Below are 26,421 nucleotides of genomic sequence, written 5' to 3' on the forward strand. Positions count from 1 at the left end.
ACGTTTAAGAAGAGAGAAAAAATCATTTTCTGAAATGGGACTCAACACTTTCCACGTGGCACAATATAAGTGGAGCCGATGGTCAGCCACCTCTTGGAAAGTGCGAACTGAAAAGTATTATTAAAAGTTGGACTTTCAGAAGTGGTTTTACCTTTTAAAGATAGTGGTTTTACTTTTGAGGGTAATTTGGGTACAAGAAATTACTGAAATTACCCAATCACCTTCAAATTTTCACACAAATTTCGAAATAATCAACATTTTGTTCCTCGTGCCATTTCGTGACAAATTGGTGTCTTGCCATTTATATTTTCCGTAACAACAAATATGTCCGATTAGTCAAATCAAAGATAGCTAGTCTATATCATCTAGGACAAATGGATGAGCCGTAAAATTGGTTAGGCTTTTGCGTTGGACCAACCTATTCACATCAATTTGGTATTGATTTTATGCTCTCGTACGTTGGGCCAATCAATTGACATCAATTTGGTATTTGATTTTATGCTTTCGTACATTAGAATCGAAATAATAAAATGTCTTATGAAAATTAACAAAATAAACCTAAAAACTAATGAGTAAAAAGATAAACAAAAACTGTATCAAAAGAAACATAATATTTAACATGTACGTGGTCTCTCGTACGTAAGGATCCAAACAATTGACGAAGCTAAAATTTAAACAACTTCGTATAATTCACTAGTGAATATGATCCTTTTTCGAATAGAGAAGAAATATGTGTCAAAAACACAACTCAACTATCCTCTTTTTTGAGTTTCATACTTAAATTATTGAGAGTATAAGTAGGCATTTGGCCATGCGATACCATATCACGATATGGTATCGTGAGATGAAATCAGTGTTTGGACATGCGATTTTATGCTGATTCCATCTCATGATTCCATATCATGAGAGGTGATACCATATTCTTCAAAAACCATGATATGACGATTCCATATCATGATTTAAGATATTTTAATACAATGATTGATTCATGAGTTTATGTTTTGTTAAAACAACTCTACATTTATATCTATTAACCATTTGTTTCATATGTAAATAAAATTTATAATCACATCATTACCTTTTAAAATTTATTATTCTCACCGACATAAAATTTATTATTCTCACCAACATATACTCACTTTAACTCACACCTCACGATTGTGAAACTTTTCAACATTCACTTGAAACAATTAACCGGCATGTTAAAATAGTTGTCGAGGCAATTAGCAAGATGGCACCAACATTTATACAACCAAAAAATATCGACATAATACTCAATTTTGGCCTTGGTTTAAAGTAAAATTTCAATCACATTAATAAATTTATTTTATGGCCTTAATAAGTGAACATTTATATTTTATGTGTAAGTTATTAGTTTTTAGTTACATATTTCCTATCAACTTTGTTTAAAGAGATAATACTTATTTTATGACTTTACATTGTCTTGGAAGCACTGTTTTTATTACTCTTACAAACATTATTTTTATGAAGTGCATTCTATAATGCTTCCAATTTATTTTATGTTCACTAAACTAATATTGATGCATGCAAGTTCAACGTGAGGAAATTGTCCATACTATGTGGGAGGATTATATTAAAGACTAGTACGCTACAATTTATGTTCAATTTTTTTTTATTAAATTAAAGTTAGATGAAACAATTACTTAAGTGGAGAACAAATAACTTTGTAATAATTTATTATGCGATTTTATAATTTTTTGTCTATTTGATAAGATTGAATAAACAATTGGGGCTATTTTAATAGTTTTACAACTTATGAGATTTTTATGTTTATGAAAAAATACACAACACAAAAATTTCATATCGTATGTCCAAACAAACCTTCAATTTCATCTCATGATTCCATATCATGATATCATATCGCATGGTCAAACGGGTCCTAAGTTTCATATCTAAACTACCACTTATTAGATTGAGAAACACTTTTTTTCTTTTATACCACTCTCATCATGGTATATGTGATACACTCTCTCTTTTATTTAACAAAATTGTCACATCACACTCCATATTAACAAAACATTTCACCTTGACAAAAATTAAATAAATTACTAACATTAGTAAAATTAAAGATTAAAAAATTGTTATCCAAAAAAATATTATTGTTTTATAAACTAAAATATTAAATATTTTCTTATCCCACTCCATCACTTCCTCTCACCTCATACTAATTTAGATTATTTTTTTTAAAAAAAAACTTCTATCCACTCCACCTAGCCCTCCGCTTTCAATTTTTTTGCATTTTGTGTTAGATATATACATATCAAAAATATTTTTACTTGCCGCCAGAATTTTATTTTTTAAAATAAAATTTTTATTTATGTGATATTCGGTACACAATTAGAAAAAAATTCCAAAAAATATATGTACATATCTAACACAAAACAAAAAAATAAAAAATAAAAAAAATAAAAAATTAGGAGCACGGGGGATTACCGGGTGGGGTGGTGGGGGTACGGGGAGGAGGTGGTGGCGTGGGGTAAGAAAAATAATTTAAATTTTATTTTTTTGGGATAATAATACTTTAATCTTTAATTAATATTAATAGTTTATTATTTAATTTTTGTCAAAGGTGAATATTTTATCTAGGGCTAACCCATCGGTGGCCCCCTAAACTTGGTACAATCTTTCACTTAGACACCTCAACTGAAGGATTTTCATTTTAAACACTTCATGTCGCGTCTCGTTGTGTCATTTTGACACTTTTTGCTGACTAAGCATAGTACGTGTGCTACACAAATTTTGAGAGCTTAAGAGACTTTTTTTGTAAATATTCTGAATTTTTTTGTAAATATTTTCTTCTCATTCTTCTTCCTTGCTTTCTCTCTTCCATCTTCTCCACCTTCTACCATCCTCCATCACCACACAACTTTTTAAAAAAATTTTACAATATTTTACTAGGTTACACTCTTTGATTCTTCCATCTTCTTTGAAAATCGAATTTGCATCTTGATTCATATTCAAAAACAAAATCGATTTCAAGGGAACAAAAAAAGAAATCAACTTCTTTCAAATGGAAAACTGATTTACATTCTTACCTTCTCCATTGAAAATTAAATTGATTTCAAGGAATAAAAAAGAAATAAAGAACAACCTCCAATGAAAAAAAAAGAAATTTGTTTTACATATCATTCATTGTAAATCCCAATCGTAGTAGCACAAGAAATCATCTTCTTTTAAATGCCATATAAAAACTTTTCGACTTGGTATGATTTCCCTTATTCTCCAAAATGTATTTTACTTTGTAAACTAACCCATGTTCTTGCCTTTTCGATGGAGAAGAACAAATGAAGGGGAAGGAGGCGCAAGAAGAAGAAGAAAAGAGGTGGGGCATGGGGTTTGGGATCTGGAAGAAAGAAAAAAAGAAAGTAAAATTGAGATTTTTAAAAATAAAATAAAATTTCCACGTGTCACATACCAATTCGTTAATTTTTCCACATAAGAGGCGTCTGGATGTACGCACTTAAAATGCGGTTTTGAAAATATAAAAAGTGTCAAAATGACACAATGAGGTTTGACATGAGGTGCTTAAAATGAACAAAGCCTAGTTAAAGTGTCCAAGTGAAAATTGGTGCCAAGTTTAAGGGGCCACTGATGGGTTAGCCCTTTTATCTATGTAGAATATCATGTGTCAAAGTTTTTTCAAATAAAAGAGAGAGTGCATTACACACACTAATGAAGTGTGTTTTTCAAATTAATAAGTGATAATTTAATATGAAACTCATACTTTCAATAATTTATATATGAAACTCAAAAAAAATAAAAAATTAGGTGTGTTTTTGACACTTACAAAAAAAATATAAGTATATTATTTCCAATTTTTCAATTTTTCTTAGGGACCAAAAACGAGGCCTTTGAGATCCGTTTTCGTTGGTCAGAGCAGGAAGCGATCGCATCGGAAAAGGGTAAGAAAATGCTCCTGGCGGTGCTATTCGCTAACTCCGAGGGCAACATCCTCGTCGAACGGTAATCCACAGCTCATCTCCGTCTTTTTCTCATCACCCCCTATTATTCACTTTCACAGTTGGCGACTGAGGCGCTTAAATTGGGTCTTTTGAGGAAAATGCTCGATCTTTGGCCTAATAGACTGTAGACCGATCCAGGATATTGATGCTTGTGTATAAATTGTTTCGAACTCAAACTATATACTATATAGTTTAATTTTACCTAAAATGTGTATATATCTGTGTCAGTTAAGAGTGTTCATCCCTGTCCTTAAAATTTGGGATCAGCCCGGCCTCTAGTTTACTCTTGCCTGTCCTCAGCATTGTATGAAGTAAAATTTTTAGCTACATTATGTTGAATTTTACTGCTCTAGATCGTATATCAGAAAAAGGAACGAAATGAAAAGGAAAACCTTATTTTAGGTTTCCTCCAAGCTCTAGAAATTACTCGTATAACATAATTTCTGCCACTAAGAAAAGATGCTAACGGTAAGAGAAATGCTGATTTTCCTGATCCAAGGAAAGATGCTATTTTTTTCCAGTTCAGTCCCTTTCATACCAATGCACCTATTCACTTGCAATGAATTATTGCCTCATATCATAGTTTGTATGCAGCTTTAATGGAGTACCTGCAGAGGAGCGTCTGCATTGGCGGTCTTTTTTAGTTAAGCTTGGTTCGGAGAATCTTAAGGGGGTCAAGAATGAAGAACTCCTTGTTGCTTGCCACAAGTATATAGATGTCTCTCTTACTCTCTATTTACTTGATTTCCAATTCAGCTCCCCATTTTAAACATCTGGAAACAACTGGACGATTCTATTGTCTCGTCTCAAACTCATATCAGCTGGTTGCTTCTGCAAATGTTAAGCTGAACTGCATAAGACGTTTCTTTTGTCATAAGATACTTTGCTAATCACGACATACTTGTATTGTTTTCTAAAATGACTCCAAATTGTAGCTTTTTTCACATATTCTTTTGTGCAGGTCTGTTTACATTGTATATACAAAGCTTGGAGATGTAAGCATTTATGTTGTCGGGAAGGATGAATATGATGAACTTTCTTGTAAGTGATACCTGTTTCAGTGTTCCTGTGCATCATCAGAAGCTTTCATGTAAAAAGTAATTTGTCATGTGGATAACTGTTTGACTTCAATATGTTATTTGTGCCCCATCCATGTAATCTAGAGTGTGTTTACACAAATTTTGGGTGGTTAAAGGTAGAACCAAGATGAAACAAGTTTATGATCTTGGTAAGAGATGTTAATGCCTTGGAATACAATTAGCTCACTGTTCCAAAGTATGATTGCTTAGTAATTTAGGATGTTAATATTTACTGCTCAATATCATTATCGTTTCCTTTTGCTGTATATTGGCTATTAAGAAATTCTGGAGGTATGACCCTTTCAAATATTGGATTAGTTAGAAGATGATTTGTACCTTAAAATAAAATGGGGTACTTTAATTGAGGTTTCTTATAGTAATGATATTATGTGATGTGTACTTAAAGGAAGCCTACCACTACTTGCCATATCTTATGTCAAACTGCAAAATGTATTACACTCCGTTTCATGAATGAGGATATTTATTTTATGAAGGTATCTGAAGAGTGTCTATATCTGTGCTTTAAATCTCTACTCGACATTTCATAGAAGTGTATATTTCTTTCATGACGTAAAACTATGTGAAGCTATGAGTAGTGTGTACATTAGGTTAGATAGAAAAACATACTCTAGTTCCACTTGGCTGACTAAATAAATCAACTGGTTAGACCATTTATTAGCATAATAGCCCTCTTTGTGTCTCTCATTTCCGCTGAGAAGCATGGTGTACTGCCCTGATTGGGAGTTATGCTCAAGATCTTATTAGCAACCTCTCATCTTCTGGGCTTTGTTTGCAGTGTCTGAAGCAATCTTTGTTATAACATCTGCTCTCAAGGATGTATGTGGGAAACCTCCAACAGAGAGACTTTTCCTGGACAAGTATGGAAAGATTTGCTTGTGCCTGGATGAGATTGTGTGGACGGTAAGGGGAATTGTCTTTATTTCTGGACAGCAAAAATTTATATTACGTGGAGCTCTCATTTCCTCGTGTAATGTGGCATGAAGCTAGTAGGAGGACCATATAGTGCTAAGAAAACCTTTTTAGTTATCAAATACTACCAATGTTGTGGGAAATCACTTTTTCTTTGAGTTGATAGATGACACGCACAGTTTAGATTGGTAAACATTACTGTATCATCGTTTTACTGGTGCTAAATTTACTTAAAAAACATGCTCTGTAATTTTTACTTGAATAGATTTTTAGATTGATGATCCTTTTTAGTCCCAAATGACAGAGCAGTGGTTAGATATTGTTTTGAATGTAAAACTCTCTAGGCACTTCCATTTGATCCTCTCTGTAAGTTTTGCTATCTTCCATTTGGTGCTGCCTTGCTGATGATTTTCTTACTTTTTTTTATTATGAAGGGTTTGCTGGAGAACATTGACAAAGATAGAATCAAGAGACTTGTTAGGTTGAAACCACCAACCGATTTCTGAGAGAGATTAGTAGTCTCTATGTTTAAGCAAAGCTTCCCCTACCCCACTTATGGGATCACATTGGGTATGTTGTATACGTTTAGGCAAAGTTGTTGAGGCTCTAGGCTCTAGCAGCTCAATATATGCCAAGTCCACAGGGTTGTCAGTGTCTTTCGGATTTTACTGCATTATTGTTAGTTTACTATGATCTGGTATAGTTGTAAATTGTAATATACTCATTTTAGTATTATTATTTTTCACCATTTGCCTAGTTGAAAAAGGCGATATGCTACCCTTTACAGAGGCTTGTTTACAATCTCTGAGTGAAGATGAGTTACTTTCCTTCTGAATGATACTTTGGACAGGTTATAGGTTTGTTTTATTCAACAATAAATCTGTTAAAGCCACTGATCCTTGGAAGCCCAAAAGTTAATTCATCCTACATGTAGACTTATAAACATGCTGCCATAAATTGTTTTTCTTCTTCTGGTGAGTCGTTATTGGAGTCATGACTGGAGAATCTTGCAGAATTTTTAAGTGGAAAGATCCTAGAAAAGTGCAGTTAAAGACTTCATAGTTTTAGGGGACATCCAAAATAAGAGAGAAATAACATTTGGATCATCTCTGGAACTATTCCAAATTGGTTACTACTACTCCCTCCGTCCCTATTTACTTGTCCATATTTCCTTTTTTAGTTGTCCCTATTTAGTTGTCCATTTTGACAAATCAAGAAAGGACAACAAATTTTTTCCTATTATACCCTTATTTACACTTCTTGAAAATTGTAAAAGTGTATGTTGTTTCCCTCCAATTTATTTCACTTGAATTCAAATAAGTGGTTGTAATTTTGAAGTGAAAAGTTGTCATAAGGGTAAAATTATAACTTCACTGTGCTAATCATTGTTGCCTTAATTTGTGTGCCATTTCTAAAGTGGACAACTAAAAAGGGACGGAGGGAGTATTAAACAAGTTAAACTTCAAAAGATATCAAAGTATTACATACAATTGAAATATAGACAAGTGGAGCAGCAGGGAACATAGAGCTACTTTCTTTTCCAACACAGTTAACATTGAACATGTAAAACTTAACAGGAAATTTTGAATAGACAATGTAAAATTCAGTTTAGACAAAAAAAAAAAAAAAGGCCAATGTGTCTTGGAGGCAAAAGAGAGGGAGGGAAGAACTTTGGACAAAGAAAACCTGTAGAAAACAAAAAAGGATAATATAGGGGAAGAAAAAAGCAAGGGTAAATTTGCTTCTAAACCACAGCGGACAAATTCCGAGAAAATTAACTACTGTACAATTTATTTATTCAACTCTGTTCCTGAATATTGTTCCCATCCTTTTGCCCAGTGAGCATCAACTCATCAAAGTTCACCGTCTTACCCAGTACGATTTCAATCTGAAAAATAAGCATCCACAATGTTAACATATTTCAACAAGAGGTAGAAAAAAGTTGCAACACCGATAGCCAAGAGCATTCTTATTGTATTCATTGAAGAATTTAAGTTAGATGGAATAGGCATTTGCTAATGTTCGAAGATGGATTATTTGTAATGACTATATGATGCTACTCTCTGTTCTACTAAGGGAAAGATAACAATCAAGGCAAAATTTTGGTCTGGGATGAGTCACTTTTTCCCCAAAAGCCAAACATAATTGAACTTAACAAATAATCTATACAGAATATACCCCGTTGACAGACACACCCACAGAGACGAAACACAATTGATTTCACAATGCACAACCAAAATAAAACATCCCCACACATGTGCAAACACATACCTTGGCTTTCTGAACAGGTCTTCCCCTCATGTCTTCCTTTACATCAACCGTAGAAGTCATGATTTCTGCATTTATGTTTCAAAGAACGGATATCAGTCGGTGTAATCAAAAGAGCACTCAGGTTAGTTGGGGCTTTAAGCGCAAAGCACAAATAAAGTGTGGGCTATAATGAAGAAAGGAGAAAATGGATAAAGAAATACAAAAATACAATTATACACAGGAACAAAAATAATTGAACAAAGAAAATGAATTTTCTTTTTACAATAAAATGAAATATTAATTGCTTATTACGCGTCTTCAGAATCGTGCTCATTTTCAAGAAAAAGTATGCCTTAAATCCTTTATGACAATACTGAAACACCCACTAAGAAGTGTTCAAGATTCTGCACCTTGCTTCGGGGCTTAAGCGCTCTTTAAGTGCACCTTTGACAACATTGATATCAATATGCGTGTCAATATCATAAACTTTGAACATAGAGTAGTAAATACTGAAGTAAATTTGCATCTAATGTGAAAACTCACTTTTTTCAGTGGCCAGCCCATTATTCTTTAGAATTTCAGCAATTGATACAACCGTTGAAATCGCTGAAGATTCACATCAGAACCAGAGTGTCAGCACCGTGTTAAGAACTTTGAGGCATTGGGCCATCATGAGTAATTTTTAGAACAAGTATAAGCATAGAGCAAAATTAGGACGAATGACCACAAGAGAAATTCACTGGAATTCAGAGATTATAACAAGCACAATTCTTTAGTCATAGAGCAACCAACAAGGAAACACCTTGAAAGTTCAAAACCAATACTAACAATGATTTAAGAAGATGTAACAGAGAGATTCACTGAATTCAGTGTTTATCTGATTTAACAAATTAATACTATCCCTTTAATTGCCGAAAGTCTAAACTGGGGAGCAATGAAGTAAACTCTGCTAAAAAGACTTTTTGCTACAAAACCTTAGAGAAGAACAGGAGTATCTTGAAATAGCGTTGTTTGGAAAAGAGTAAGCAAAGTTAAACACTCCACACTCAAGCTTTCGAGTTTTATACATCCCAAAACCTATCGACTTTTTCTTAAAGCCTGTAACCCACACCAATCTCAAGCTGGATGAGAAGGGAAAAATAAAGACTAGTGAGAAGCTAATTTCGTCCAAGAGAAATGGAAGAAATCAACTAATGTTTTTATCAATTCTCAACGCAATTCATTGACTACTAATCCCCACCCTTCTGAGCCACAAAAAAAAAAAAAAGAACACACAAAATTTTCTATACTCTATCAAGCTAACTTTTCAAAAACAACAATAGTAATTATCTACCACCACTAATATAGACAATACCCAATCAAACACATAAAACGAGAGGAGAAGTAGAAATCAGAGCGAACTAAGAGTGCAACCTGCTAAACAATATAACAACAACATAATAAGTGTAATCACACAAGGCCTGGGGGAGAGAAACAAGTTCAAACATGTAAAACTATGATATGAATAACAAAGGAAACATAGAGTTGAGATGAAATACCCATTCCCAAAGCTGAAAGCTCCACTTCATTATACTGCTGCATATACCTCTACAACCATATATTCAAACATCAAATCCAATAATAGAAAAAATCTAACAAATTAAACCATACAGAATAATTTGATTATGATTTTTGTACCTTGGATAGATTAACGTAGAAGAACAGAGGTTTTTTAGTATTAGATACTTGAATCCGATTCTTCTTCTGAGATTCAACCAGGTTCAAATTGCTCACTCCTTCTGCTAACTCTTCCATATTCAACCCTTTAACTCTCTGCAGCTCAAAATTATTTCGTCAACTGAGCAATGGAGGGACTGATCGCGCTGAAAATGAAACGGCGGGATAATTAACTGTAACTTTTGAGCTAGGGCTTTTTATTTCTACCGACTTGGAGAACAAAATTTCATGAGGAAATTATCAAAATGATCCTTAACGGATAGAGGTTGAGTTACTTTGGTCCTTTGTAGGAGTGAATTATTAAAAACATAATTTAGATCATATTATTCGTTATTGTTTTTTGTGAAATCATAAATATTGTATATAGTGCAATTTATTTCCTGAAATTATAAAACTTCAATAAAGAAAAAGGTAATATAAAAAAAAAATTAAATATTTATTTTAAATTTTAAACAATTCAATTATTTTGAACAATATTGTTTACAAAAAATTCAAGGAAGAATTTGGAAAATTCAAAATTCAGCTACGAAATTTAAGCAGAAAATGACACGTGGTGTCTCCAAAATCGTCCTATCTAAAAAAAATTGTTTAAACCGCAATTAACGGAATCTTTAAAAATGACATTCGTTGGGAAGAATTTTGGAAAAAATTACTCAAATACACATTTTATTTTATCATGATCTCTAAAAATTTCTACCATCTCGAATACATCCCTCCCCTATGTATCCGGATCATATCTCCTCTCTAATACATTCCTTCCCTCTCGGATACATCCCTCCCCTCCCCTATGTAACCGGATGTTCTATCCCCTCTCTGATACATCCCTTGCCTATGTATTCAGATGTCTATTGATGTATTTGGAAGTCATAAATTTTAAGGGACTTTTGTAATTTGAAAAAGAATTATGCCAATTGTCAATTATAAAAAAAAAATCTTGGTTCTACTTTGTTACTATAAAAGATATACCTTATGATTGAATTATTCTGAATTTCTATTTTATAGACAAAATTAATTTATATTCACAAAAACTTTGCCTAGCTAAATTTCTGAAACTGAAATTATTTTAAAATATTTGTTAAGCGGGACCAAAAATCAAAACCACTCCAAATGGCCATTTGTGAACTTAATCCGAATTTACATATATGTAATAGATTTTTGGGCCACAATTACAAGATCCTTTCAAGGATAGATTATTCATAACCTTCTCATCTCATCAAGTACTACAAAAATTTACATATGATGGTTTAATAATTAAGCTAGGCCTCTTAATTTATGCCTTGAGCAAATTAATGAGATTATTATCAAAAATTCAAATGGACTGATCACTCCAATTGGATAAATTTTTTGTGGTCTGTTCCATTAAGTTGAAGCAAGAAGGGGGATTGTTTAGTCCTGAGGATGATCCATATGCCTTCCAGCAAAACGATGTCGTAGGGAACCCTAAATATGAAACAAGTTGCACATCTTTCAAATATAGCTTTTTACATGGAGAGCTATCACTGCAGGCAAATTTAATTGCATTTTTTGTTGCTGAAGTTCCTCTAATTCCAACGAAGGATACGCTGTGAATGCTAATACCCGAAGTCTACATATCAAATATTCACATAGTTACAAATATGTTGTCGTATCCGTGTCAGGTCCTTCAAAAATGCACTACTTTTGAAGTATTCGACACGTACCTGATTTGGGCAGGGGATTGAAGAATCACAATAATATTGATCTATTATGATGGGATTTGATACATTTTCCATCCACACATTCATAAAACTAATCCTTCTCACAAACCCTCTACCTCCCTGCCAATATTCAAAGCATTAGCTAAAATTAAATGACAATATTAATGATAATCAGATTCATTTGTAAGAGAATCAACAGAGTAATACGGTCCAATTTATGTGACACTTTTTCGCTTTTTGAAATTCAAACTATGTGAATTTTGACCAATATCTTTTTTTTTTTTTTTAATATATTGAAATCATGAGATACGTATTTTTCATATAGTTTTTCAATATCCAAATTTTAATTTTGAAGTATTTATTGAGTTGATCTAAAATTAAATTTAGCTTCAAAAGATAAGTTAGTTTAATTATCGAAAAGTGTCATATAAATTAGGACAGAGGGAGTACTATAGGATTATCTACCTGCCAAGTCTTAATCCTGACACCATTTTCTGTATTGGAAAAATATGCTCCATCAACACAAACATTGTGCACTTGAGACCATGAATTTGACTTTCCCAAGCTTCCAATGCTACAATAATACATCAGCCATCAAACCAATTTTATTTTTTTTTACAGTACATGAATGTTATCTTAATTATAAACAAAACAAATAGTTAAATGTTGTACCTTATACCATGGCCTGGGCCACAAGCAATATTTTTTACCAGAATACTTGAAGAATTGTTGACTATAGATATACAATCATCTCCTGGCAAATCGTATATTCATTTTGTGACATTATTAATAAATAGTACTCTAATCAATTGAATTTTGAACCGTTTAAATTTAAATCATGCATACGAGTAAAATATCTCTCTTCAATAGAGGTGGTCATTTAATTTAATTTTACATACCTGTCCGAATAGTGCAATCCTTTATAGCAACACGTGTAGATGAAGTTATATGGATTCCATCAGTGTTAGGACTCTTAGCTGGTGCTTCTACTATCATACGTGATACTTCAACATTTATGCAATTCGAAATTGATATATGCATTTGTTGACTATTTAGCATCCTTATGTCCCTCACTTTTAAATTGTTGCATCTGTGAAAACTCATAGCCTGTATTTTCATTAAGTGTACGTAATATACTGTCAATTTTATAGAAGTTAAACTCTTAAAAACATATGAGAATGGAGAAAATAGCACCTACGGTTGGAGCATGTCCACAAGGCTGCAAAAATAGAAGATTGTATCACATTAGACTTTCATGTTTGTGAAGGAATACCATATATAAATCATAAAGGGGAAAATATATTTGTAAATAGCCGTTTTTTAATTCTATAATTGAAAAATAGTCATCGTCAAAAATGGTCAAGAAAAACTCCAAAATAATAACTTGAAATTACATTGGTTGTATTGATCTTGCATGAAGTAGCCCACCATTTTTGGCCCATTCCATTTATTGTTCCTCCTCCTTGTACAGTGAGATGTCTCACTTTAACAAAATAAAGCCATTTATGTGCATCCAAATTATCCCATACTTTTGGATCTTTTGGTGCTACTATTGAACCTTCAATCTGTAATTTTAATTGCAAAAAATATCATATATCTATGTTGCAAAACTTTAGTATTGTTTAAGACTTAGTATTATAAATAAATACTTACTATTAGAGAAACCTTTGATCTGCAAGGCCCAACAAAATCAATTGGTCGAACTAAGAATGAATATCCAATTGGGACTATAATTTTTGGTCGTAAGAATGAAGAACAAGCCCTTTTCCAAACATCTTGAAAAATCTGTAAAATACATACATAAATGGTAAGTACCAGCATTAATTAACAGTCGCAACTATAAATAGACTCATGACTATGGTAGAGCACAACGCTACCACTACTCTAACCAAAATACTAAATTCTCTTAGATACACATATCATGTTAATTTATTCATTTTTACTCATCCCTAGGAGCGTCCATCCGTTTTTGCTCCTTTGGTAACTCAAACTTACAACTTTAGAGTTGAAAGTAAGGGGTGTTTACTATCGTCTATCTAAGCAACTTCCTCTTATCCAAGTCATGTTGTTTCACATGAACTGAATCAGTATCTTTTCTTAAAAAAAGACCTAAAGTTAGAAATTTATCGATAGGTACTATTGCACCGATGCCCAACTAGAATACGACTATTGTGTGCGTATCAGTGTATGAGGATGGTAAGCATAATGAGAATATTAAATAGAGTTACTTGTAGTTATCTTTTGAATGATCTGATATACTTGCAGTTATTTTTGAATGATCTGACAGTATAAATATTACGTAAATGCAAAGATTAATGGTTTGACCCGAAAAAGGAATTACCTTAGTGTCATCGGTGATGCCATCTCCTTTGGCTCCAAATTCATTCACGTAAAGAAGGGATATTGATTTGCCTCTTGAATCTTTCAATGTAGGAAACTGAAGGAATGAATCAAAACTGTTCACATTTACAAAAAACAAGAAGGAAAATATAATACTATATAGTAGTGATGCAAAAATAGAAACATTATAAGATCTCATGATCAGCTCCCCCGTCTAATTCTGTTAATTAATTAAACTGACAAAAACAACAAGGGGATTTATAATGTAATATACTTGACAATATTCAAGGTCATTTCTATTTTTGCATCACTACTATATAGTAGAGTACTATAATAGTTATGAAAGGAAGGTTCCAAGAAAGTAATTAAAAAAGAATTTGGGAATTTCCTACATTGGCAATATTGTATATTAGACTTGAGCAAATAATTCAATCTCACCATTGCTCTAAGTTCAACCGATATCGTAAAAATTAAGTGCATTAGGTGTTTATATCAAGTCAATATAATTAATATGCATGTTTTAATATGCATGTAAATATAGACTCTTTTTATTTTTTGTGTAATCAATGATTAATTAACATGTACTTTTTACTTTTTAAACTACTAGTTAACCATAATAATTTGATATAAGTTTTTACAAATCGATATTCAATTTGTTTGTCTGATTTGACTTGATACAAGGGTTTTTCAATTTTATAGTCTTAAATTAAAGATATGTAGAACGTACCAACATTCTCTTTAATTTAGTGGTTTTAAAATCCAAACATGTAATGTGAACAATTAAAATTAAAGAGTTGCTAAAATATAAAAGATACATACTTTATTAAACATAGTATAAATATTGACTCTGTATTAAATAGTCGTCCTAAGAGGGGCCATTTCTTGAAAAATGGAGTGGCCTCAACATTTAGGTCCGAAGTCCAGATGATTACAGGCCCAACTTGCACTACAGCAGAGTTTCTTCTTCGGCCCAGTTTTACGGCACTCTGTCTTCTCTGCGAACTTCTCCGTCCCGTTTCTTCGGCGAACTCCTCGCGATCTCTTCTCGTAATCGAGCTGTAAGTACTCTTTGTTTCTTCTTTCTCTTCTAGATTTCCGTAGATTAAAAATTTATCTTTAGCTCATTTTAATTGATATTGAGATCACTAAAGTTTTGTTTAATGTGAATTTGATTCGGTTTTGTATTTGAAGGAATTTAGGGATCCGAAAAATGGCAAGCACAGCATGTTTTATGATTGTAAGCAGGAATGATATCCCTATCTACGAAGCTGAAGTTGGCACTGCGCCAAAGGTAATTGACCTTTACTCTACTTTTTTTTTTCGTTAAATGATTGAGCAGCGGCTGTATCGAAAACAGTCTCTCTGCTTCAGGCTGAGAGGTAGGGGTAAGGTCTGCGGACACTCTTTCCTCTCCGGACTATTGTTGTTGCCTCAGTTTAAAGGTTAATTCTGATCATGTTAGTAGAGTTTCTAGTTTTACGTGACTTTGAATCTGGTTGATGGGAAATGTACATAAACCTCGTTTTAATTTTGGAAAACTATTTACAATCGGGTGAATATTGCTCTATATGTGCTAGTCCAGTTGAAGTAATACTGTGTAAAACTGATCTAAAAGCACTGGTTTTTAATTGTCATTCTTTTTTCTCTTTGGTTTTACTGGAGGATCCGAATTGGGTTTTCGGTGAGGAACAATATTTCTATATTTAGGCATCATATTGTCTTAAACAAGGTTAAGAGATCAACTACCGTGCTTATCAGTATCCAGGTTCTTTTTTCTCGTTTTGTTTCGTTTCGTTTCGGATCATGATCAGTCACTAGTTTCCATCTCACCTTAAATCACAAGTCACAACATAAGCAATGGAGTATCTTATATAAAGAAACTTAACCAGTTTTACATCATAATGTGAATTATGTAACGTTTGCACTCGAGTTTTTAATGAGGTAGTCATAATGCATTTAAATTTATAGTGTGGACTGCAGCATCTTTGCCACCATTGTCAAACTGTATGCACATCTTTTTACTTTCTGTCATTGATTACAAGTGTTGTAGTTGCTTGGTGATATTGTACATTGTACTTGCATGCTAGAAAGAAGATGCTGCTCATCAGCACCAGTTTATATTACATGCAGCATTGGATATTGTACAGGACCTTGCATGGACTACAAGTGCTATGTAAGGTTGCTTTCCCCTAGTCATCAAGGCATTAATTGCAATTTTCCATTGTAAAGTTTCTTGCTTTTATCATCCTAATAGTGATTCTTCTTTGTTCATCCAGGTTCTTGAAATCAATTGACCGATTCAATGATTTGGTGGTTTCTGTTTACGTCACTGCTGGTCATATCCTTAATAATAGTAAATCAGTATTTAGTGACAGCACTGTTTTTGTTATAGAAAATAGATGATGGTGCTAGCTTGTGTTGTACCTGCATTTCTCCTTAACAATCGATACAACAGCTTGCTTCTTCTTGTATTAAAATTATTTGATTTACGGTGGTAAATGGTTACTTCTAAAGCTAGTCATTGTTTAGTAGTACTCCATGTGTCACAGATGAATCTGCCTATCAGTTTTTCTCCAGTGGACTCCTCTTGTAGAAGATTAGTTCTTAGAGCTTATGGAATGATGTGTGAAGTGATTTGCCATATCAGAACTAGGAAGAAGAGATAACCCATATTTCTTAACCTTTATGATCTTGAATAGGACCATTCCCCCAACAACTCCATCTTGTCCTAAACTTGGCCCACATAACCACATTTATGTCTTTCTTTATCCCTTTCTGTAACCAGTGATGATAGTTAACTCTTAACTTCGAGCACACTAAGGTCTCCTGATGTTTTTTATTAGCTTACCTTCTTGCTTGATTCCTTGGTTTAATATTAGTTGGAATGACAAGGCAGACTTGTACTGTCTCCCTCTATAGCATATTTTTACCTATCAAAAGAAGAAAAAGAAAAAAAAGGAAGAAGCATGTTTTAGATGTTCTCGTAGCTGCATAAGTTAGTATGTTATTGTATATGGGATCCATACAATCAGCATCACCAGTTTGACTTTACAAATGTGAACATTTTGTTTTTTGTTCCCTTGACCAATCAAGCATACATACGCGATTGATGCTGCTTCACGACTCTCGCAATGATGATGGGATCAAAAGCTTCTTCCAGGAGGTCCATGAACTATATATAAAGGTAAAGCTTTTTAATAGGACATAAAAAACACAGTGGTCTTACATTTAAGTTTATTTAATCTACTTTTGCTGCTCAAACCTAGTAAAGTCCTCACTTTATTGCTCTTTGGGATGGGAAAGGGGGTGGGGGGCTGCTGACATCTTTGCATACCTATGATGAGCTCTTATTAAACTTCTCTACTTTATTGTTTGTGTTCCTAGGCTATAACAAGAGATTCTTTTAAGCAGAAACTTCTGTATGTAGGCATGGCTATTAAAAGAATTGCTTGGAATATTTTTTTTTGTATGTAAGAATAAGATCAGTTGCTGTGAAAGTCATCTTGAATTCACGTCAGCAGTGTTTAGATATCTCTGATCCTATGAAGTTCATTTGGGCTTAATAGATTTCATTTTTGGGAGTTCCTCAGATATGATTAGTTTCTTTGCCTTTTTGTTCTCCTTAGCTTGCTCTTTTGGGGTTGCAGCACAACAAAGTACTCTTCCGGCGTGCATTAGTACCTTTTTGGTACACATCACTAGATGTACTGATTTGTTAGGCTGGTACTGTTCCAGAGTTTCTAAGATATCTTTTGGATTTTTTTTTCTATAAATGAAACACATGGTCTACAGTGGTTCATGTAACTACTGAAAACTTAATATTGGATAGATACACACATAGGTTTTGTCAAGTTTAGCTCTAAAGGTGTATGGTACAGCTTGAGAAATTGTTTAGCCATGAATTAGTTGGTAACTGTATGATAATTCAAAATTTTGTAATGCGCAAATATAATTGAACTTGTATTGTGGTGAAAGCTAGATTTTTTTCCCCAAAGAAATGGTTGCAGTTCAAGAAGTACATAATTGAATAAAATTCTATAGTTTTATGTTTAAAACTGAGAGATTGAGCTTAAGATGCCACCCCTGGGGAAAAAGTTTGCGCACACATCTTTCATTGTGACTTTTTTCACTTATACTCTCATAGATAATGTAATGTGTTACTTCTTCATGCCCTGTTTTGAAGTGAGCTATGTGCTCCAACTATTTTTAGATTCCATTCACTGATCTGTTGCTGCAAAACTTGCAGATACTTTTGAATCCTCTCTATTTGCCAGGATCTCGCATCACATCATCTCACTTCGATACTAAAGTTAGAGCCCTTGCCAGAAAGTACCTCTGAGCCAAACTACGGACCAAAGCAAACAAGAATCATATGCATTCAAAGTTCATTCCTTGTAAAATTCATTCGCTATTGATGACTGGTTATTGTGTTTGGAGTGACCATATTTCTCGTGGTAAATGATAAGTTGACTAGTGGACCTTCTCATATTATATAACCGCAGCAAGTAGTGATAAACTGAGCCTAGTTTGTAGGAGTAATTGTTTTGCTATATCCTAGTCTACTACAATGGATCCATTGCATCTGTAAGTCATATGCTATTGAGCGCATGTGAAGCAACTAGCTAGCTCTGGGCTTTCGAAGACTTGTCATTGGCCCCTTAGTGGTCGATGGTGGGACTTACCTTTTTTGCCATTAATAGCACTGCACAATCCACATGCAGAAACCTTAGGGGACCATGGCTCTGCCGTCGGGTTCACCCCTCCACCGCTGTTGGATCCTCTCCTCCCTGTTGATCCAATGGTTGTTGATGAAGTCTCCACCTGCAGCTTCATTTCCTCTTTGGGTTTTCCTACTCGTTTTTTGTTAGTTTCTTTATGTTTGACTGGCTGATTGATCAGTTCACCTGATAAGTATTTGTCGTCCCATATAAGTCCAGATGAACCTTGTCTGCGGAATGAAACAGCCGATCTTTGCAACCCAGCCATCAACAATTAATTGTTGAATACTGCACTCTTCTCAAAAGAAAAAAAAAAGTTTAGGCAAAAGCTTCTTGTTTGTTGCTATTGTTTTATACTAAATACTCTTTTCAAAGATCTTTCTTGAGATCAGCAGCCGTCTTAATCAAGAAATGCAGGCGACAGCAGAGGAATATTTAAGGAAAATCAAGTATAACAATAGTTTACACTGTATACAAGTTCAATAAGTATTTACGTTTTTCTTAATACTCGATCATCTAACAGGAGATTATATGTAGTTCATTGGTCAAACACCTGTTTAAACTGCTAATTCAAAAGTTCAGGTCATACTGATTTTTATAATGTTTGTCTGTGTATGACTTAGGCTGTCTTTGAAATTGGGATCTAAAATGGTATGCGCCGGTCTGTTTTATTCTGTATTTTCTCTCTCACATAGTAGTTAAAGAGAAGAGGCATAACTAGACAAAGTCTCTTTTATATATTAAAAACAAAAAAAAAGGTTAATTTAATGAATTAGCCAAGAACATTTGTACGTAACGCATTATTGGCTTTTGACTTCGTCTATCGCAAATAACCTCTCCCGTCCTTTCTAGATCCCACTTATGAATGCTATATTGTTTTTTAACCATACACAAATTACCACTTCATCAATTATGACCACTGGAATGGAATGAACCAGAGCTAATAACCCTTTGAGACACAAATTGCAAAAGAAAGCGAGTATAGATTCAAAAACTTAAAAACATTTCTGGTGCAGATTCCAGATAGATATTTAAACTAAAACAAATAAACAAGCTTAATAAAAATCCCGCACTTTCAATAGAAGGCAATCAACAATTTTCAACTCGAGTATTCTCTAAAAAAATAATGAACTCTGCTCCAGAAGACATATGCTACAAGAACCATCTATTGAAGCTTCTTTATACCAGGGAAAGAAGGAAGGATTGAGATTAGAGGATCACCATATCCAACAGGATCTGTTCAATAGACAAGTAAAGTGAGATCTTAAAGTAGTCACAGATAGGATGTACAAAATGATTTTCAGCACATATAAGAATTAAGAAACATACCTCCATCTTTTCGGAGTATCTTGATAACCTCTCCCGATACGTCAGACTAAAAGAGGATAGAAAAGAAAAGACAAAAGGAGAATCAAAAAAGATGCATGAGAATTTACTTAAAATAAACGTCGGAGCAAAGAGGAACAGCGTGTACAGTAAAAAAGAAATCATGCAAGTATGCATCTATAGCAGGGCCCGAACCTCGACAGGGAGCTCGCCTCCAAGCTGCTCAATATAGAAAACTACTTGTCCCTCCTTCACTTGTTGCTTCTACAGAATAGAATTAAGAAAAAAAATAGGTCATACGTAAGACGTTCAGTAGCCGGTAAGTGTATTACCGAAGCACAAAGGGTGCTTCTAATCGTGAATTGAGAGAGACGCAACAGAGAAAAAAGAAGAGACAGAGGGCAGGTTGAGAGGAAGGGGGTTTCAGAAATAGAGTAACATTTGCCTTGGCCTCATATAGCTGCATGACAGTTCTAAAAGGATTTAGCATCCAGTTTAGATTGGCTTTTCTCCAGACAAAAAGATTAAATGGGGAGCCCTTAAAATTAGTATGCTACCAATAACAGAATTTTCTAAGCATATTTAAATGAAGGGCCAGCTTAAAAGGTAAAACTGGAAACGAACTCTGACAGTACAAAAAGAGATGTGGACTCACAAAATGAAGCAACGGACTTTTTTCTTTAACAAAGAAACAGATATTTAAACATAGTTAAAGGCAGCTTTATAAAGTAGATATTCCAGAATTTTGCTTAGACCTCCGCTTTGAACAGACCTCCTTTTGAAGGGAAAGGAGCAATATCAAAATGAGATTAATAGTAAACTTTTCAGAACTTCAGTAGTAATCAGTTATACAAAGACTTTGTCGTCAATCTCTTAGTTTTAGCAAACAGAAACATCTCATCATATGATTTAAAAAGAGCAAAAATGAAAAAGAACACCTACTTCTTTACAGGCTGGAGGTGCACGCTTTCCCTTAATGGTTCGAGATCTTCTGAAGAAACCAACCTGCATGACATATGAGAGTGTCATTTTCAGGGAGAGAAAGGCAGAGAGAGGAAGAGATTGATAGATAAACAGAGAAAGAAATATTCACTGTAATCTCACCCTAGGAGATTGAATTATCACCAAGCCTTCATCTGCAGCTTTTTCAATCATTGTCTGAATTCCAACTGAGGGAGGTGAAGATTTTGTGATAGCTAATGATGTTGATGAGGCTGAGCCATTTGAATCTGCCACTTCAACAGATGAGGGAATACTGACAGGACTGGATATTGGAGGCAATGAAGTTGTACTTTGCCCTGTCAAGTCTCTCTTCACATATAAACGAAATCCACCAAGCTAATAATAAAATGAAAAAGTGTCATAAGAAGTAAAAGAATTTTAAAATGATTGAAGATTAATCATGCATCAAGGGCAGATCATAAATAACTTCCGTGAAGGACATAGGAATAAGAAATAAAATAAACAGAAATGAATTACTAAACCAGCTTACTTTTAAGTCAACTTCTGCAATTGAAGTTGTATCACATATTTCCGCAAGGAGAGACTCCACCTGTTAAATGAAGTAGGTATGTTTCACATGTTCATACAAAATGTCATTGCATGCAAGCAATAACATAAATAATACAGAAGAACATATTTAATCCACTCCTCAACATAAACTTAGTGCCTCTTCACCAAAATAATTTTAGTAGATCAGAACAAATTTTCCACATGAATAATATGAGTAAGATTTGTTTATGAAGAAAAATAAAGTCTAATCAAGAAGTTGGAAGTAACAACTCATGTTTTATTTCCTTTTCAGAGTCAGATTTCAGTTACAACGAGGTGATGTAGCTTTGGAGGTATCATGTCATGAAGTAATGTGGTGGAAATACCATACGAGGTTGGGTAGAAACACAGACAAAACCACTGGGTTACACAATTCCCAGCTGGCTTAAAAGCTTGCAAAAGACAATGCAAGTACAGGGATTATATTCTATGCATCAAACTAAAGGAAAGTAAGTAATATAGAGTTATTTAAATAGATGCAAGCCCGTTTTCTGAACACGAAACTTCCCTTCAACCAAGGCATCCTGTAGACACTTAGAGATGCCTTCCCGAATTCTATCCACACACCCCCACCCCCCACCCCCACACACACTCTGTAAGAGAAGATCCCACTAGGAGTTTCCGAGTTAACGCATTACGAAGAAGGTGATGAAGTTAAGTACAACTAAAGTATTACACCAGCCAAGTTTAAATTTGATGGACCATCTCGCAAGGGCTACTGAGACATGTGGTTTGATACTCTGCATCAGTGTGATATTGCAATTTATGAAACCCCTCCATCTATTGACAATACCCACTTGTTTACCCAAACAAATGTTTTCTTACCATCACTGGTGTTACAAGTTCCCCCTACCTGCCACTAAATCTTGCCATTAAAGAACACTAACAGGGTTCAAAATTTTCTTGTCAAATGAGCTTATTAGCTGGAAGCTTGAAGTCAAATCTGCACTCAGTCTTCACTGCGACCTTATTATCTTCCTTATAAAATCCACAAAGCTACTCTACAATAATGTGTGGTTAAAACTTTTTCTTAATGAAAATAATGCAATGTTTAACACTAGCACCCTCCTAATATTCAAATAGGAAGTAAGCTAGGAGGTATAGTGTAAAGAGGATGCATGTACTACACAAAAGTCTGTTAGCAACATACAAAAGGAAAATGCTTTGGGGCAGAGTCATGTCAACTGCAGATGTAAATGACGCTGTAAGCAACAGAGACTTAGACTCTCTAAGCAGGAGTGAAACAGTCAGAATCCAAATACTAAAATTGGTATTAATAGTTATCAAACAATTGATAACATTAAGGAAAAATCTGATAGAAATGGGAGGAAGGAAAGGGATCTGCTGAGCATTCTCTGCATTTTATCTTTCTCAAAGAATCAGAGAGATTTTTGTCGTTATTAAAGATTTAAAGTTAGCCTTCCTCCCTTTTACCAGAAATCCCCGAGGGCCAGTGGAGCACGGTTCAAACCCGTTTAGTTTGCCTAAGACCTGGCCTCTTGTACTATACTAATTATCCATGTTCAAGGTCTCATCTAAAGTAGACCACTAGAATCTAAATATGTTTAATTTTCTAAGAAGATCCAGCAGGAAGCTCATGATGGATAGACAATCCTTATCCATCTTGCAGGTTCATTTGAAAAGTAAGGTACTTTTATCAATGAACATCAATAATACCAAGGAGGTACCTTACCAATTATTTATCTTGTAGGTCTTGCCTAAAATTTATAGACCACTAGAATCTAAATATTCATAAATTTCAAGGAAGATCCAACAAGAAGCTCAAGTATTTAGACTACAAGCTGCTATGCAACAGCTAACCAGATTGCAGAGGAAGTCAATTTTTTGAGGAACTTCAGACAAGGGATAAGCTTGTTTCCAAAACATTCACCTTTAACCCCAACATGGCTAGAAATGGAAAAAAAAAAAAGATGAGTTTGTTGCACTTCACATTTTATCGTGGTGCTACTGTAGTTACACTGTTATCTAAAGGTCCCAAGCTGTTTCCCAAGTTCCTGAAATTTCTAAAATATTTTTTGAAATTTGTAGTGGCTGACAACACTCCACCAGCAAGAAAGTTTCGCTACTTTATATCACTAGATACCAGCAATATAATGATCAGATTACTGTCTTCTGACAGAGTACAGAATGCAAATAGAGAGTGCTGACCTCATATGAATTTGGAATCAATGGACTTGCAGTTTCTGAAGAAACAATCTTACTCGAACTATCATCTGATTTAGGAATAGCTGTTGCTGCAGCAGCTACATGATGAGAGAAACAGAGAAAGTTGCATGATTATTTATACATAACAGAAAACATGTCCATGCTTAAGGTGAAGCCATAGAGCAAGAAGTTATGTTAACTGAAAAAAGGAATCATAGATGTCAGGAACGAAGTGCTCAATATTTATAAACCTAGTAAAAATAAATAAAGACCAGTAACCTTTTAGAAATGGTAATTTAATTACCAACTGAAAAACCTCCAGAATAAGAATGTAACAGGTGCTCCTCGAAAAGGTGAGCAAGGGCATATCTGAGATCTTTGATCTAGTCTAGTTTGAAATCACACACGAGAACCAATAAAACAGAATGGGAACTCCAAAAGCAGGATAAGTCCAATAACATGCTTCCAAATGACTCATGGAAACTCTTAAAAAGTCAATAAGATAAACAAGAATAACCAGCCATTCTTCATTATCACAGAAAAATATGGCAACTTAGCATTTCAAATGATTCAAACTAAGTATAAACACTACCATTGCTGTCATGATAGGCAAACTAAAAAATGAGTCAATTGCAAACACTGTGAGCAGAAAAATTGCACTTGTTTAGTTATGAAAACAGAAAAAATCCAGGGTCCGCGCGGAAAATCACTCACGTTTAGCTTCAACAGTTGAACACCGGCAATCAAATGTCTTCCTTGACTTTGTGGTTAATAGCAACCCATCACTTTGAACAAATTTCTTCGTTCTCAGATTGTGCACTACACTCAATTTGGGCTTAGTGGATCCCAAATTCAAACTTGTTAATTTAAGGCCAGAAGCCCCAAAACCACCTGGATTACAGAAACACTCACAAAATCAACAAACACATAAATTGTTTTAAAAATCCTAAAGGAAACAGAAAGCAATCAACACTACCAATAAACAGAAAAGAGTCAAAGAGGTCAGAAAATCTAATCTTTTTAAATTAATTTTACAGAGGCAACCAGTAATGCTCTCTTTTAATCTGATCAATGCATATGTATTAAATAGAAAGCGATCAACAACACCAGATATACCAAAACATACTTAGAACAGTAAGAAAAGCTCACGTTTTTACTAAACTAACAGAATAAACACATAAGAAAGACGCAAAATACCAACAAGTTTGAAATTAAGGCACATTAAAACAGAAAAAATACAATCAACAACGGCAACAAGAGTCACTGAAGTAAGAAAAGTTCACATTTTTATTAAAAACAAGCAATTATAGAAGCATAAGAGTAAAAAATACATCAATTTAGCCTACCCTAACTCCAACCCTTTTTTAATTGATTTTACAGGAAATTTACAGAAGTATAAGAACAAGCAATTACAAAAAAGATTTCATGCATGATGTATCAAACCACCAAGAACACTAGAGAGAATGAGCAATTGAGTACTTACATGCAGCCATAAGAAGGGTAAAAAAAACCCTATGAAAAAACACAGGGCAGAGCTTGAAGCTTTGCTTGCTGGTGAAATGGCGATGGAAACAAAGAAGGAAGAGAAGTTTGAAACGAGAACAACGCCCTTATTAATTGTTTAATTAATCTAATTTCAGTTTAACAAGGCCCATTAATGAAAGGCCCGTTTGGAGAGGGCCCGTAATTGTGGATAAGGTGATCTAGTGGCAAGATGGGTAACAACGTTGATTGTTTGTCCTTTTACCAACTTTCTTGACCCAACGAAAAAGATGAAACTAAAAAAGGTCATTAGTTAAAAAGATTTTAAAATTTAAAAAATCATATAGTAATATCCTAGCTACGTTATTATATTCTGGATGGGTTGGGTAGGTTACCTATATTTGGGCTCAATTTGAAACCCCCACTCATTATCATACTTTACAACAACAACATAATCTATAAGTGAGGTCTAAAAATAAAAAAATTACATAAATCTCATAGTGTTAAGAGCTAATTACATCATATCCCTATTTGTTTCTTAAATTACAAAAATTCCTTAAATTTATAAGATCTCGAATACACCTGCGGATATATAACTCACGGATTGTGAATGATACATTACTTAATGAGAAGGATGGTGAGGGATAAGGATGCATCCGAGAGAGGAGGAAGGTATCCGAGAGGGGAGGGACGTATCCAAGAGGAGATAAGAATGTATTCTAGATGTCGTTACCCGTGTTATGCACAAGCCCAATAATATATATGATGTATTTTGAGGCTAATAATGGAGTTTAAGTTGTAGAAACAATAGTAGACTATACAAATCCAACAATAAAATGTCATTGGTATTATATTCGATAGTCAGATTTTAATGTGCACTTGAATATGACCTAAAATTGTCTACAACAAAAAAAAAAAGGAAAAGAAATATCAAGTCCTAGGAACCAAAATGGCAATTCCAATAACAAATTGATCATCCAGTACATCTGTGAAACCTATTGAGTTTAACTAAAGCAATAAAGGAAGCAAGGAAAGTGTCGAGCAATATGTTTCGCAATTCCCAATCTAAAGGTATAGATTAAAGATAACTTAGCCTATCATACAGCTTTATCCAGTTCTACCCTTCTCTCTATCTGGTTTGAGCTCTAGAAACTCATGTTAGTCCCTTTTTTCCAACTGCATCATCCCTTTTTTGGTTGGTACC

General features: G+C 33.9%; 6 protein-coding genes across 8 annotated transcripts; 2 read left to right on the forward strand and 4 right to left on the reverse strand.

The window, feature by feature from the left end:
* Positions 1–3,850: 3,850 nt before the first annotated feature.
* Positions 3,851–6,793, forward strand: LOC125874260 (uncharacterized). The gene is made up of 5 exons (XM_049555110.1): positions 3,851–3,984; positions 4,578–4,691; positions 4,945–5,024; positions 5,859–5,983; positions 6,427–6,793. Exons 1-5 carry the CDS (start codon positions 3,932–3,934, stop codon positions 6,496–6,498), a joined length of 444 nt encoding a protein of 147 aa, XP_049411067.1. The 5' UTR covers positions 3,851–3,931; the 3' UTR covers positions 6,499–6,793.
* Positions 6,794–7,471: 678 nt separating this feature from the next.
* LOC125874261 (uncharacterized protein At2g34160-like) lies at positions 7,472–10,192 on the reverse strand. 2 transcript variants are annotated; one of them, XM_049555112.1, is made up of 6 exons: positions 9,920–10,192; positions 9,781–9,829; positions 8,786–8,848; positions 8,264–8,328; positions 7,780–7,880; positions 7,472–7,678 (listed from the first exon to the last, which is right to left on the reverse strand). In XM_049555112.1, the coding sequence occupies exons 1-5, from the start codon at positions 10,034–10,036 to the stop codon at positions 7,791–7,793; spliced, it is 384 nt and encodes a 127-aa protein (XP_049411069.1). In that variant the 5' UTR covers positions 10,037–10,192; the 3' UTR covers positions 7,472–7,678; positions 7,780–7,790. The 2 variants fall into 2 exon arrangements, with proteins under 2 accessions (XP_049411069.1, XP_049411068.1); XM_049555111.1 differs by having other exon boundaries at positions 7,472–7,880.
* A 1,018-nt stretch (positions 10,193–11,210) lies between these two features.
* Positions 11,211–14,196, reverse strand: LOC125874254 (probable polygalacturonase At1g80170). The gene is made up of 9 exons (XM_049555101.1): positions 13,976–14,196; positions 13,288–13,419; positions 13,029–13,199; positions 12,833–12,853; positions 12,534–12,741; positions 12,307–12,388; positions 12,100–12,208; positions 11,638–11,754; positions 11,211–11,543 (listed from the first exon to the last, which is right to left on the reverse strand). The coding sequence occupies exons 1-9, from the start codon at positions 14,171–14,173 to the stop codon at positions 11,268–11,270; spliced, it is 1,314 nt and encodes a 437-aa protein (XP_049411058.1). The 5' UTR covers positions 14,174–14,196; the 3' UTR covers positions 11,211–11,267.
* A 637-nt stretch (positions 14,197–14,833) lies between these two features.
* On the forward strand, positions 14,834–18,447 carry LOC125874258 (uncharacterized). Of its 2 annotated transcripts, none has more exons than XM_049555106.1 (6): positions 14,834–15,032; positions 15,166–15,265; positions 16,062–16,147; positions 16,251–16,311; positions 17,072–17,158; positions 18,221–18,447. In XM_049555106.1, exons 1-6 carry the CDS (start codon positions 14,899–14,901, stop codon positions 18,311–18,313), a joined length of 561 nt encoding a protein of 186 aa, XP_049411063.1. In that variant the 5' UTR covers positions 14,834–14,898; the 3' UTR covers positions 18,314–18,447. The 2 variants fall into 2 exon arrangements, with proteins under 2 accessions (XP_049411063.1, XP_049411064.1); XM_049555107.1 differs by having other exon boundaries at positions 14,951–15,032; positions 15,174–15,265.
* Positions 18,448–18,536: 89 nt separating this feature from the next.
* On the reverse strand, positions 18,537–18,960 carry LOC125873439 (MAPK kinase substrate protein At1g80180-like). Its single transcript, XM_049554377.1, has 2 exons — positions 18,657–18,960; positions 18,537–18,556 (listed from the first exon to the last, which is right to left on the reverse strand). Exons 1-2 carry the CDS (start codon positions 18,958–18,960, stop codon positions 18,537–18,539), a joined length of 324 nt encoding a protein of 107 aa, XP_049410334.1.
* Positions 18,961–19,624: 664 nt separating this feature from the next.
* LOC125874257 (uncharacterized) lies at positions 19,625–25,434 on the reverse strand. The gene is made up of 9 exons (XM_049555105.1): positions 25,219–25,434; positions 24,450–24,626; positions 23,739–23,833; positions 21,511–21,570; positions 21,123–21,356; positions 20,961–21,023; positions 20,214–20,282; positions 20,022–20,067; positions 19,625–19,928 (listed from the first exon to the last, which is right to left on the reverse strand). The coding sequence occupies exons 1-9, from the start codon at positions 25,226–25,228 to the stop codon at positions 19,858–19,860; spliced, it is 825 nt and encodes a 274-aa protein (XP_049411062.1). The 5' UTR covers positions 25,229–25,434; the 3' UTR covers positions 19,625–19,857.
* Between the last annotated feature and the right edge of the window lie 987 nt (positions 25,435–26,421).

Source organism: Solanum stenotomum, chromosome 8 (genome assembly GCF_019186545.1).
Source record: "Solanum stenotomum isolate F172 chromosome 8, ASM1918654v1, whole genome shotgun sequence".
NCBI lineage: Eukaryota > Viridiplantae > Streptophyta > Magnoliopsida > Solanales > Solanaceae > Solanum > Solanum stenotomum.

Bases quoted from the DNA above. Each gene is read 5' to 3' on its own strand.
- LOC125874260 (XM_049555110.1), top strand. From the start codon at position 3,932: ATGCTCCTGGCGGTGCTATTCGCTAACTCCGAGGGCAACATCCTCGTC. The intron at 3,985-4,577 runs GTAATCCACAGC...GTTTGTATGCAG, and splicing joins GGCAACATCCTCGTCGAACG to CTTTAATGGAGTACCTGCAG. The intron at 4,692-4,944 runs GTATATAGATGT...TCTTTTGTGCAG, and splicing joins CTCCTTGTTGCTTGCCACAA to GTCTGTTTACATTGTATATA.
- LOC125874261 (XM_049555112.1), bottom strand. From the start codon at position 10,036: ATGGAAGAGTTAGCAGAAGGAGTGAGCAATTTGAACCTGGTTGAATCT. The intron at 9,830-9,919 runs GTACAAAAATCA...ATATGGTTGTAG, and splicing joins TCTACGTTAATCTATCCAAG to AGGTATATGCAGCAGTATAA. The intron at 8,329-8,785 runs GTGAGTTTTCAC...ACATAAATGCAG, and splicing joins TGGGCTGGCCACTGAAAAAA to AAATCATGACTTCTACGGTT.
- LOC125874254 (XM_049555101.1), bottom strand. From the start codon at position 14,173: ATGAGATCTTATAATGTTTCTATTTTTGCATCACTACTATATAGTATT. The intron at 12,742-12,832 runs GTAGGTGCTATT...ATGAAAATACAG, and splicing joins CTTGTGGACATGCTCCAACC to GCTATGAGTTTTCACAGATG. The intron at 12,209-12,306 runs GTACAACATTTA...GTATTATTGTAG, and splicing joins GGCCCAGGCCATGGTATAAG to CATTGGAAGCTTGGGAAAGT.
- LOC125874258 (XM_049555106.1), top strand. From the start codon at position 14,899: ATGATTACAGGCCCAACTTGCACTACAGCAGAGTTTCTTCTTCGGCCC. The intron at 15,266-16,061 runs GTAATTGACCTT...CTTGCATGCTAG, and splicing joins AAGTTGGCACTGCGCCAAAG to AAAGAAGATGCTGCTCATCA. The intron at 17,159-18,220 runs GTAAAGCTTTTT...CAAAACTTGCAG, and splicing joins TCCATGAACTATATATAAAG to ATACTTTTGAATCCTCTCTA.
- LOC125873439 (XM_049554377.1), bottom strand. From the start codon at position 18,960: ATGGCTGGGTTGCAAAGATCGGCTGTTTCATTCCGCAGACAAGGTTCA. The intron at 18,557-18,656 runs GTAAGTCCCACC...TATGACTTACAG, and splicing joins TGCTATTAATGGCAAAAAAG to ATGCAATGGATCCATTGTAG.
- LOC125874257 (XM_049555105.1), bottom strand. The intron at 21,571-23,738 runs GTCAGCACTCTC...TTCATTTAACAG, and splicing joins TGATTCCAAATTCATATGAG to GTGGAGTCTCTCCTTGCGGA. The intron at 20,068-20,213 runs GTTCGGGCCCTG...ATCCTCTTTTAG, and splicing joins GAGGCGAGCTCCCTGTCGAG to TCTGACGTATCGGGAGAGGT.